Source organism: Chrysochloris asiatica, unplaced genomic scaffold (assembly GCF_000296735.1).
Source record: "Chrysochloris asiatica unplaced genomic scaffold, ChrAsi1.0 scaffold00081, whole genome shotgun sequence".
In the NCBI taxonomy this organism is placed as follows: Eukaryota; Metazoa; Chordata; class Mammalia; order Afrosoricida; family Chrysochloridae; genus Chrysochloris; species Chrysochloris asiatica.
The window spans coordinates 799490-812803 of record NW_006408599.1 but is presented as its reverse complement, the minus strand read 5'-3'; the positions used below and the strand labels follow the sequence as shown (position 1 = coordinate 812803).

The 13314-nt window shown below is 43.3% G+C and overlaps 1 protein-coding gene across 1 annotated transcript in view; it reads left to right on the top strand.

The window, feature by feature from the left end:
- Window positions 1-7658: 7658 nt before the first annotated feature.
- Window positions 7659-13314, top strand: part of MORN5 (MORN repeat containing 5) — a 37887-nt gene continuing 32231 nt past the window's right edge. The window contains exons 1-2 of the mRNA XM_006865719.1: window positions 7659-7805; window positions 9143-9254. Coding sequence (XP_006865781.1) covers window positions 7659-7805; window positions 9143-9254 — 259 coding nt within the window. The remainder of the gene's footprint in view (window positions 7806-9142; window positions 9255-13314) is intronic.

Here is a 13314-nt window from a genome sequence, read left to right as displayed (position 1 = left end):
GACCTACGCACAATAGAATAAACTACTGTCCTGTACCGTCCTCACAATTGTTGTTACATTTGAGCCCATTGCTGCTGCCACTGGCCTTCCTCTTTTTCACTGGCCTCCACTTTACCATGCATGATGTCCTTCAGGGACTGATCCCTCCTAATAATGTGTCCAAAGTATGAGAGATGAAGTCTCAACCATCTTGACTTCTAAGGAGCATTCTGGCTGTACTTCTTCCAAGACAAATTTGTTTGTTCTTCTGGAAGTCCACAGTACTTTTAATATTCTTCTCTAACACCATAATTCAAATCTACTGATTCTTCTATGGTCTTCCTTATTCATAATTTTAATGTTGTTGTTGAGTGCCATTGAGTCAGTTCTGACTCACAGTGACCCTATCTAGAAGTTCAGATGCTTTCAATCTTTGTGGGAACAGAAAGCTTGATCTTTCTTCGAAATGCCAACCTTGTGGTTTGCAGTCCGTTGCTTATTACACAGAGCCACTGTACACCTCATAATTGTAACAGACTAATAACAAAAGTTGTTTAATTCAACAAATGTACTACCACATACCAGACCCTGGAGACACAGAAGTATAGAAAGCACAACTTTGTTCCTCAGGAAATTCATACAAATATAATGGCAAAATAGGTATAAAATGTTATTGTGGGTGTTAGGTTATGTCTCATTTAGTTATGGCTCATAGCGTGTCCATATACAACAGAATGATACACTGCCAGGTCCTGTGCCATCCTCACAATTGTTGTTATGTTTGAGCCCATTGTTGCTGCCACTGTGTCAATCCATCTAGTCAAAAGTCTTCCTTTTTTTCACTGGTCCTTCACTTTGCAAGCATGATGTCCTTCTCCAGGGGATTGGTCCTACATGATAAGCTGTCCAAAGTACATAGACGAAATCTCACTGTCCTCACTTCTAAGGAGCATTCAAGAGGCATAAAACAGGTGACTGTAATTCAGTGTAATCCAATGTATGGTAGAAGCAGAGGAAACATAAAGGTGGCCACTATTCCTGAGCAACCACACTGAATGAAGTGTGTAATCTTTGTTTAGAGATGGTGAAACTGAGCTCACTAAGGTCAAGTGGCTTGCCAAACAAGTGCTGTTTGTTGAAGGGCTCTCATCTTGAGGTTTTAAAGATGGAAAAGAGATGAAGGACAAGATTTTGATAGACTCCATGCTTTGTATTCACATATTGGTGGGATTCTAGAGCTTTTTTAGTTCAGAGGAAGAAGTCACTTCTGGCCAGGGGTAGAAGTCAGATTCCTAGAGAAGGTGGTAGTTCATATAGGATGCTATTCTAATCACCCTGCAAGGGAGATGCCATTATCTTCATTTTAGAGTCAAGAAACTGAGACTTAGAGAGCTTGAGGCACCTGTCTAACTAGGCAGGTAACTGGCAGAGCTATTTGATGTTGTACTTCCCCTCACAACTCTGTAAGGTAGTTAAAGTTAATCTCTCAAAAAAAAGTAGAGGTTCAGAGAAGTGAAATGATGTGCCAAAGATGTGGGTATTCAGCTCAGAAATGATGGAGTTAGAATTTGAACCCATTTCTTTGTCCAGATCATCTTCTTTCATTTCACAAGGCCCTCCTGTGGTGAAGATGGCTAAAGTTTTGGCAGCTACAGGTGGGAACTTAGGCATTTCTGCACAAAAATTTGAGAACCTACACTTATTTTTAATAGGCTATGTGTGTGAGAGAGAAGCACACAGAGGGAAGGTTCACAACTTTTCCTTTGTAATTTCATTCAGTCTCTTTACTGAATGAGCCATTTCTTTTGTCCTTAGAAACCTGTATTTTGCTGGGGGTTTTAGTACCAGTGCAACCACAGCAGAGATTCCCAGACCTCACTAGGGTTTCCCAACTCCCCATAACTAGCAACAAGTCAGCAATTGTTTTTCTTGTTATTCTTGTTGTGTGCCAACGAGTCCGTTCCAATACACAGCGACCGTGTATAGGGTTTCTGAGGCTATCAATCTTGGCGGGAGCAGAAGCCTTCATCTTTCTTCCGTGGAGCAGCTGGTAGATTTGAGCTATTACCATGTGGCTAACAGCCCAACACATAACCCATAATGTCACCAGGTCTCCTTTCTTGTTATATTTCTTTTCAAATTTGGCCATGTATTCTCTATGAATTTTTTTGATGATTAAAGTTCTACTTGGGACCTCTAGAGTTCAGCATGTGATGAGAGAAACAGCATAGTAGAGATAAAGGGGATTCAGCATAAATTGTAAAACAACCAGCAAGTAGCAGACTCAGGTCTGTCTTGTGCCGAATCCCCCTTGTCTCTACTATGCTACTAGCTTTATTGCATTATTACTCCCATCTGTGCCTCTGTTTCCTTTTCTATAAAATGGGAGTAATCACGCACATCTAGCGGGGATGTTCCAAGGAATAAGTTATTGTTAAGTGCCATCCAGTCAGTTCTGACCCATAGTGATCCTGTATAGGATATCCAAGGAGTGGCTGGTGAGCTTGAACTGCTGACCTTGTGGTTCAAACTGACTTTAAAGTCCAGCGCATTAAGCCACAGTGCCACATCAGGAGTCCAAATGGAGCATAAATGGATGTGATTTGCATGTAGTAGATACTCAGTAGAATTTTTTTTTTTTTAATTAGAGAGGATATTTTCTTTTTTAGAGTTTAAAGGAATAGAATGACTTCTTTATAGAATGTTGTTGTTGTTAAGTGCCGTTGAGTCAGTTCCAACCCATAGCAACCCTGTACAGGGTTTCCGAGGGTGTGAATCTTTACAGGAGTAGAAAGCCTCATCTTTCTCCCGCGAAGCGGCTGGTATTTTCAAACCGCTGACCTTAAGGTTCGCAGCCCAATTCGTAACCACTATGCTAAAGTTGATATTTAACATCTAACTTAACAAGTTAATGTAGATTCCCTTATACTGCTGATGGAAATATAAAACAATTTGGAAAACTTTTCACAGTTGCTAAAAAAAAAAATAAATAAACAGGTATTCCACTCCAAGGTATTTCCTAGAGAAATGAAAAGTGTATGGCTATACAAAGATATACACAGCAGTGTTCATAACATCTTTATTTATAATCACCCAAACTGGAAATACCTTGAAATACTCTATTACCAAACATCTTCCCAAACATTTGTTAACAGAGGCAGGGTTAAACATAATGTGGGAGTACCCATTTAATGGAATACTACCACAGCCTTCAAGGAGCCTACAAGTAGTAATCAATAAAGTGCCATCAAGTCCGTTATGACTTATAGCAACCCTGTATTGGGTTTCCAAAGAGCAGCTGGTGGGTTTGAACCACCAACCTTGTACTTCATAGTCCAGTGCTGATCCTACAGCACCCACAGCAGACATCCAGATTTTTAAAGCAGTTTTATTGAAGCACCCTCGAATAACTGGTGTGACCAATAGCACATGTCTAACATGTACCGTTTGATCAGCTGTGACATATGGAGACGTCCTGGAAAGTACCACCATCATCAAGACAATGAACATATCAACCCCAGAAGTGTCTTCAGGCGTTTCGCTAATCCTCCCATCTTGCCTCTCCTTGAGTCAAGCAACCATTGATTGGCTTTTGATCACTATAGATTACACTGCATTTTCTAGAATTTTATATAAATGAGATAATACACTGTGTACTCTCTTTTGTCTAATTTGTTTCACTGAATTATTTTGAGATTCAGTCATGTTGTTGTGTGTACCAATAAGCCATTCCTTTTCATTGTTGAGTTTGTTGTTGTTGAGTTTGTTGTTGAGAACCGTTTGAGCCGGTTCTGACTCATAGCAACCGTATGCACAACAAAATGAAACACTGGCCAGTCCTGTGCCATCCTCATAATAGTTGTTACATTTGAGCCCATTGTTGCTGCCACTATGTCAATCCATTTCAATGTGGGTCTTCCTCTTTTTTTGGTGACCCTTCATTTTACCAAGCACAATGGCCTTCTCCAGGGACTGGTTCTTCCTGATACCATGTCCAAAACTAAGAGAGATGAAGTCTTGCCTTGCTGGCTTCTAAGGAGCATTCTGACTGTCCTTCCAACGCAGATTTGCTTGTTCTTCTGGCGGTCCATGGTATTTTTAATATTCTTCTCCAATACCATAATTCAAATCTATTGATTCTTCTATGGTCTTCCTTATTCACTGTCTAATTTTCAAATGCATATGAGGCAATGGAAAATATCATGGCTTGGGTCAGGTGAACCTTAGTCCTCAGACTGGTATCTTTGTTCTTGAACACTTTAAAGAGGTCTTGTGCAGCAGATTTGCCTAATACAGTGTGTTGTTTGAGTTCTTGGCTGCTGCTTCCTTAAATGTTGATTGTGGATCCAAGTAAAATGAAGTCTTTGGCAACTAAAATCTTTTCTCCATTTACATGGATGTTATTTATTGGTTCAGTGGTGAGGATTTTTATTTTCTTTACATTGAGGTGTGACCTATACTGAAGGCTGTGGTGGTGGTTATATGCTACTGAGTCAGTTCTGAGTCATAGTATAGTGACTCTGTATAGGGTTTCTGAGGCTGTAAATCTTTCTTCCTTGGAGACTTTCTAAAAGTCTCATCTTTCTCTCAAAGAGCAACAAGTAGATTTAAACTGCTGATCTTGCGGTTAGCACCCTAGCTCATAATCCACCATGCTACCACAGTTCCTGGTACAAGGGGGCGGGGGTGGGGGCAAGAGGGGAGGATTATCAAGAGGCCTGCAGACACTTCTGGGGTTGATATGTTCATTATCTTGATGATGGTGGTACTTTCCAGGACGTCTCCATATGTCACAGCTGATCAAACAGTACACGTTAGACATGTGCTGTTGTTCACATCAGTTATTCAAGGGTGCTTCAGTAAAGCTGCTATAGAAATGCAAGAGACCTAGTTACCTGGTACCATATGTAAATATTTCAAAAAAGTTCATGTAGAATCTGCCTGACTTCAAGATCTTGGTTTCTGTGGAGTTCCAGATAACACTGCAAACACCCCAACATAAGTGCCAAAAGAGATGTATAAACACAGAGAAGAGAGAACAATAACATTTATGTAGCAACCGCTATACTCCAAATAGTTTTGCCTGCAACTTCTTTTCACAGCAACCTTATGAGATCTATATCATTATTCCCATTTTACAGATTGGAAAAGTCAAGTCCAGAGTAATTACATAATTTACCCAAAATTACCTTACTGGCATTTGGCAGAGCAGAGATTAAAACCCATGGAGTTAAAACTCCAACGCCAATGTGCTTTCTACTGTAGAGCCATATTCCCGGAGCTCCTACACAGAATGCATACAGTTTTGGCTGTCCTCAAAGGCTTTATGGAGGAAGTAATGTTTGACATGGGCTCTAAAGGTTAGATAGGATATAAAGACCTCTTTAAAATGTTAAACACCTTGAGGACTAAGGTGCACTTGGCCCAAGTCATGGTATTTTCATTCATCCCATGTGAAAGCTGGACTGTGAATGAGAATTGATGCCTTACAATTTTGGTGTTGGTGAAGAATATTGAATATACCGTGGACTGACAGAATAAACTCATCGGTCTTAGAAGAAGTACAGCCAGAATGCTCCTTCGAAGGTAAGATGGTGAGACTTTGTCTCATGTACTTTGGACATATTATCAAGAGAGATCAGTCCTTGAAGATGGACATCATTCTTGGTAAAGTAGAGGGTCAGTGAAGAAGAGGAAGAGACTGAATGAGACGGATTGGCACCATAGTTGCAACAATGGGCTCAAAACACAGCAACAATTGTTAAGGATGACGCATGACCAGGCAGTATTTCATTCCGTTGGACATAGTATCTCTGAGTCAGAATTGACTTGATAGCAGCTAACAACAACAAAAATGGGTAGAGATGCAAGGTAAAGAATGTTTCCAGGCAGAAGGAACAGCATGACCAATGACCCATAGAGCTTATATGTAGAAAGTAGGCAATTCAGTTTAACTGGTGCATAAGGTGTGCCCAGAGTTCTGGTGTGGCACTGTAGGATGAGCAAAGGACCACAGGATTGGTTTGAAACACAGACCATGTGATCTGCAGTCCAGTGCTTATTGTATGGATCCACCATACACTCCCTAGATAGATAGATAGATAGATAGATAGATAGATAGATAGATAGATAGATAGATAATTTGGGACATGGGGATGGTATGCCATCGAGTCAGTTCCATGTCATAACGACCCAGCAGAGGGTTTCCAATGCTGTAAATCTTTATGGGAGCAGAAAGTCTCATCTTTCTCCCTTGGAACAGCTGGTAGTTTTGAACTGCTGACCTTGAGGTTAGCAGCCCAACTCATAAACACTATGCTACCAGAGCTTTTTGGGATATGGTAGTCATCGTCATTATCATAAGTCTTCATTATGAATTAGGAAGCAGTTCACTTTGTTCTTAATTAATTTGCTTTGAATTTAGAATAAAGGCTTTTTGTCTCAAATGAATGAAAGAAAAAAAAAACTGAAAAGAAGCAGGGAGGAAAGAGAAGAAAAGAAGGATTGGAAGAGAAGCAGAGTGGTGAGGGGAAATCTGGTCAAAGCCGGTCATGCTAAGGGTAAGCAGGATCCTGAGCCAAGGCAGAAGTAATGGGGCTGCAGAAAATAAGTGCTATTAGGCTAAGTTTAGGATTTTAATAGTTAGAACTTGGTGATTTATTGGTGCCTGGTCTCATGCAGAGACTGCTTTCAGCACCAGACCGATCTGAGATAGTAAGCTCTGAAGAGGCACTGCATTGGTGAGGGGAAAATTGATTCTGTTTTGGGTGAGCTTGAGATGTCTGTGGAAGGTCTGAACAGTGATGCCCTGCTTGTAGTAGTAAGAAAAAGGCAGAGTGTGATCTCAGGGAAGGGTGTGGAACTGTAAAATGGCAACTGTGCTCAGACACACTGGCTGTGATCTCAAGCAAACAGTGGAGGAGAGAGGAGGCGTTCTCACCTCACATCTCCTGCAGTAGAGTAAAAGTGACTATGTGCAGGACACTCCATTATAGTTTCACATCCATTAGCTCAACAGTTTTAAGTAGGTGCTCAGTAAATATTTATTGTAAGGAAGGAAGAAAAACAGAGACGTTTGGGTAAGTCTCCAAGATGATAGTTGCTGTTGTTAAGTGCCGTCAAGTTGGTTCCAACTCAGAGCAACCCTATATAGAGTTTCCAAGGAATGGCTGATGAGTTGGATATATCTTGGAAATGGTGAAGTAAGACGCAAGCCGCTATCTCTTACTCTAAATTTCATACTTTCCCAAATATCCCACTTGGGATGTAATGGGCAGTGTTGGTCATAGGGGACAGGAACAACACAGATCAGCCACCCTAAGTGCACAACCCTTCCCCTTCTGGACTTACGAGAGGCTTGTTGAACTATTTCACTATTTTTTCACACCACCTTGGAGCCCCAGGATGGATAGGGGGTGGCACAAACTCCTGTACAGCTTGTATGTGAGAAAGAGAACAGGAGACCAAACTCTGCCCACCCATCCTTCACCAACACCCGTCAACAAGAGTCCTCACCTGTTGAACTTTCAAGGGAAAGCAGACATTTTGGTTTTGGACAGAACATTGCTGGGACAATAGCATCTGAGGACCCTGAGGATAAGGTTCCTGCTCATGCACCTGTCATTTTGGATCTTCCAGAAGCCACCTAGAGCTCAGCAGTTTCCATTCTTCTTTACAGGATGGAGGGCAAAGCAGAATACATCCTCCCTACCGAGACAAGGTATGTTGGAGAGATGAAGGATGGCATGTTTCATGGTGAAGGAACCCTATACTTTCCCAGCGGGAGCCAATATGATGCCATTTGGAACAAGGGATTGGCTGTAAAGGTGATTAGCCCGGGCAGCTGCAGAGGAAAAAATCCTCATCAGGAAGAGCCCCCAGGGGTGGTGCCCTAGCCTACCTCTCCCCACTTCCTCTTTTCCCAGGGTTCTGGAGCCCTCCCCCCTTGAACCTTGTGACTTCAAGTACTATGACATCACCTTTCTAAGGCTCAGTTTCCACATCTATAAATTGGCCACAATAGTTCTGTGCACCTCCTAGGATGGTGTGAGAATGACTATGTGACACATACTAGGTACATTATTATTAAGTGTGAGCTCTTACTACTACTCCGTCACCTCTACTACTAGCATCATTGAATCTAAGGGTCTTAACCTGGGATTTGTGAGTCATGAGTGGAATTCAAGGAGCGAGTGAAGTAGCCTCACTGTACACAGAAGTTTCTGTGAATATATGACTGTTTTTCTCTGGGGAAAGAATGCGTTGCTTTCATAAGTTTCACTTGTTGTTAAGTGTTCGTGGAGTTGGTTCCAACTCATAGCGACCCCATATAGGTTTTCCTAGGAGTGCCTGGTAAGTTAGAACCACCAACCTTGCAGCTCAAACCAACCTTCCAGTCTAGTGCTTATCCCACACTGCCTACGAGTGTGTATAAGGGCTGGCTCGTGACCTTTAAAAGATTTTAAAGCCCTTGGTTTACATCTTGAAGAATTTAAGCCCTAAGAAGGATATGGGACTTACCCAAGATCACACAGTGAATGAATATTGTTTTTGGAATTCCCACCCGTTTCCTGATGCTCAGGCCAATTTCATTTCTTCCTTTAGCACAGTGGCAGCAATAGTAGAATGCAGTATATTTGGGTAAAGGGCCGTGGCTGATGGCTCTGACCTTGTATCTATAACAATAGCAGACGAATAACAACTCAACATTTACTGAGTGCTTACTATGTGCCAGGCAACGTGCTAAATGCTTAACATGCACTATGTCACTGACTTGTCAGTCAGCACTCTTACATATGTGCCATGATTGTCCTCATCTTACAAGTGATAAAGCTAAGGCCCAGAGAGAGTAAGCCATCCACCCAAGGTCACACAGTGAGTTGCACTATTTGGAGTGCCAGGCACAGATTTTGACACTTTATATCCATTCCTTGTAACCAGATTTTGACACTTTATATCCATTCCTTGTAACCAGATTTTGACACTTTATATCCATTCCTTGTAACCATTCCATCTGTAATAATAACAACAGTCACCACATCTTTTCCGCAGCACTGAGAAGGCCACCTCTTTCCCTGATGTCCCGTGGCGCCCTTCCTTCTTGACCAAAAGGCTTTGATTTCTTCAGATGCATGTGTGTGCTTCTTTGCTTCTTGTCTTCTAGGGCACCTATACCTTCTCAGATGGGTTGCAGTATGAATCTAAACACTGGCATTACTGTGACAGCTATGATCGGCGGTTTTTCACGGAGATCTGCCATGGCTTGAAGCCTGCAGGTACCCAGGCCTCCTTTCCTTCCTTCACAACCAGACTGAGAGGGAAATTAAAAACAATTTTAAGCCAGTGGGCCATGGCACACTGAAGTAACCCAAGGAAGAAGAGGACAGGAGCCGGTGTAATAGGATGCAAAGAGTCAGGTTCTAAAGACAAAAAAATCCAGGGTCAGATCCCAGCTCCTTGCTACTAGCTGGGGAACCAAGGGCAAGAGACTTTACCTTACTGTGCCTAAATTTTCTCACCTACAAAATGGGGAAATGGCATTGTTGTAAATAGAATAAGCCATTTAAAGTGTTTAGAACCATGCCTTTCGTACTGGTAAACACACGTTAAGTACCCAGTACATGTTTTCTTTTATTTATAGGAGTCCTGATATAAGCACTGAACCACAAGGTCGATTTGAACTGCAAGGTTGGCGGTTCAAACCTACCACCTGCTCTTCAGAAACTCTATACAGGGTTGCTATGATTCAGACCTGACTCAATGGCACAACAACAGCAACAACTCTAACACTGACATTGTGTAACTATCACAGAGAAAGAGGAGGGGGCAGGGAACCACTGAGGGGGCCTGTGTTCTGTGTATCAAGTGCTGGATGAGGTCTCTGTAAACCCTATCTCATCAAATCTGCAGATGACCCTGCCAGGTTGGCCTTCTTGGTCCCTTGTCATAGGTCCCAAAAGTGTTTCCCTGGGCAGAGCTCCCAGTGGGAGCCCAAGTCTTCCTCTCTGAAGCCTCTATATCACACTAGCTCCATAAACCCATGTCCATCTTGAAAGGTTACATTTGGGCCTAGGGTCTGCATGCAGAGTGGTCACCAAAGAGCCATGCCTATCTGTGAGGAAAGCTTCAAAAAGTTTGTGGGGAAATGGAATGAAAAGATACTGGAATTTCCTATGGGAATTTTGAAGCCCCTTCATCTGTCTAAGACTTGTGCAACATCATTTGAAGCTCAGTGAAAGCACAGTTCTCGCCACAGCAAGGTTAACATGCCCAAAATGACAGATGACTTTATCACCTGTAAAAAAATTCCCTACTTGAGTTATGAGCCATCATTTGTTGTAGTAGACAGAGCATGGAGTTGGTATTTCTGGGTTTGAACCTAGCATTCCCTCTCAATAGTTGGATGAGTCCAAGCAAGTTAAGTTTCACTAGAGCATAAAGCTTTAGAATTACATCAAGGCATTGGAGTCCGGCAGACCTGAGTTCAAATCCCAGCTCCACCCCTTCCTGGTGTGGTAACCAGGTCAGCCTTCTTTTCTCCCTTTGCTTTCCTGCCATTCCCCTCTCCCATTCTTCTCTTTGGCCAGCTCCTCCTCCCACTGGTTATTAATTTTGGGGTTCTCAGGGCTCTCAGTCTTAGGCCCTCTTCTGTTAACCCTTCCATACCCTCTTCACAAACAAGTTGATTCACATCCATTCAAGCATTCAACTACTATAAGCTTTTGCTTGAGATCTGAATTCCTGAGCCTCAGATTCCTTCATCTAGCTCCCCAACACCTGCATTTCATTGTCCCTCAACTCATCTGTAATGTGTGGACTGCTAACCACAAGGTTGTCAGTTCAAGCCCACCAGCCACTCCTCGGAAACTTTATACAGGGTCACTCTGAGTAGGACACTTAACAGCACTTAACAACAACAATGATTGTTACCTCAGTAAACATCACTCATCCACTTGAACTTGGCCCACCCTTCCCGGTTCCAGCATGTGGAATCAACCTCCCTCTTAAATGGATTCATTCATCTCTTCATTCAGCACATATGTATTGAGTTGTGTGCTGGGCAGTGTTCGCTTCATCCCCTCTGCCACTGCCCTCCCGATTCCAGACCTCTGTCATCTCCCTGCTGCATTACCTGTTCCGAGACCCACGTATGGCTTCCTCTGGTCCTTTCTCCATTCTGCAGTCACTTTTGTCTTTTCAAACTGCAAATATGATCGCCCCCCATCTCCTGCAGCCCTTTGATGCCTCCTTAATATCCTCGAGAGAAGGTTCCAACTTCTTAAAATGACTCACATTCCTTGGCTCCTGCTGGTGTCCCAGGCTCATCCTTCGATGCCTGCCCTTCACTGACTGTCTCACTCCTCTCTGACCCCAACTGTTTTCTCTCTGTTCCTCTAAAAGACTGGGCCCTTTTCTACCATTCCCCTTGCCCAGAACTCTGTAACCTTCTCACTCCACCCAAATAACTCCTTCCTGTCCTTCAGACTTCAGCTTAATGTCCTTTTTTCTAAGACCCCTTCCCTGAACTCCTAGGTCAGGTGAGGTCTCCCTGTGATATATCACTTGAGTACCCATGATTCTCCTCCAGTGCCCTGATCTTGAGAGGTTAGTATTGGCCTTTCCCAGGAGACCGTGGGCTCCATGATGGTAGGGATGATGTCTGTCTTACTCATCACTACATCCCTCGTGCTTAGCCCATTGCCTGACACATGGTTGTTGCTGTTGTTGCATGGCATAGTGTTGGCTTATCGCGACCCTGAGTAGGGTTTCCAAGGCTATAAATCTTTACAGGAGCAGAAAGCCTCATCTTTTCTTCCAGGGAGTGGCTAGTGGATTTGAACCTCTGACCTCTTGGTTAGCAGCCCAGTGCATAATCCACTGCACCACTAGGGCACATGGTGCTGGTGGTGGTTGTATGCCACTGAGTTAGTTCTGACTCATAGCAACCCTGTAAAGGGTTTCCGAGGCTATAAATCTTTATGGGAGCAGAAAGCCTCATTTTTCTCCCAGGGAGTGACGAGTGGATTTGAACTGCTGACCTTTCAGTTAGCAACCCAACATATAACCTAGTACTCCACCAGAACACATGGTAGATGCTCAATAAAAAGCTCTTGTCAAACAGGGATTAAGAAAAATATTGACATCACGGGGAGGGGGTGATGAGGAATGAATTTAGGGGAGTTTGGGCAATGATTCCTCTGTGTGAGACCCTGGGTAGGTTCTAGGGACCCAGAGCTAAGAGGGAAGGCTTCTCTGCCTTCAAATTGTTCCTTTTCCAAACTCAACAAGTTGGTAATGGGCTTCTCCTGGGTTAGCTGTGATGGGGCCTGGAGTTTCACAGGAGCTTTTCACCTAGTGGGATTTCTCCTCTCTTTCACCCCTACTGAGGCTTGCAGGTAAAGAACCCTTGGCCTCAGGCCCTGAGTTTTCACATGGCGCTGGCTTAGTCAGTCTCAAAGGCAGTGCAGCGGGCCTCCCTGCACCAGCCAGGCCCTTCCCCATCTCTTCCAGCAGCTCCCAGGAGGACAGCTGTAGCCTAAGTAGCCACTTCCTTCCCAAGTCAGTCAGCACTTTGCAGGCCTCTCCAATGGCCTCCTTCCCCTGAGTCCCACTTCCTCATAATGCAGGCCCAGTAAGCACAGCTCCCGTCTGCTGCCTGCAAGGCACAGTGACGGCTCAGCAACACTGAAGCTCTGAGATGAGTACTGGCATGAGACTTCAGTAAGAGAATGTGTATAAAACACTTGGCACAGACTAGCACTCATTATTAATCAACATTCAAGCAAATACTGTGTGCAGGACAGTGAGCTGTGGGCATGGTGCTGTATTCAGTGGGCATCCAGCCCTCCCTTTAGATAGCAACAGAAATGACGAGAACTACAAATGAGAAGGAATGTTGTTGTTGTTAGGTGCCATTTATTTAGTTCTGACTCATAGCAACACTATGACTCATAGCAACAGAATGAAATACTGCCCAGTGCTGTGCCATCCTTACAATCATTGTTACATTTGAACCCACTGCTACTGCCACTGTGCCAATCCATCTCCTAGAGGGTCTTCCTTTTAATTGTTGACCCTCCACTTTACCAAGCATGATGCCCTTCTCCAGGGATTGGTGCCTCCTGATAATGTGTCCAAAGTAGGAGAGATTAGGTCTTGCCATTCTGACTTCTAAGGAGTATTCTGGCTGTGCTTTTTCCAACACAGATTTCTTTGTTGTTCTGGCAGTCCACGGTACTTCTAATATTCTCCAACACTACAACTCAAATGTATGTATTCTACAGTCTTCCTTACTCACTGTCCAGCTTTCACATGCATGTGAGGCTATTGAAAATA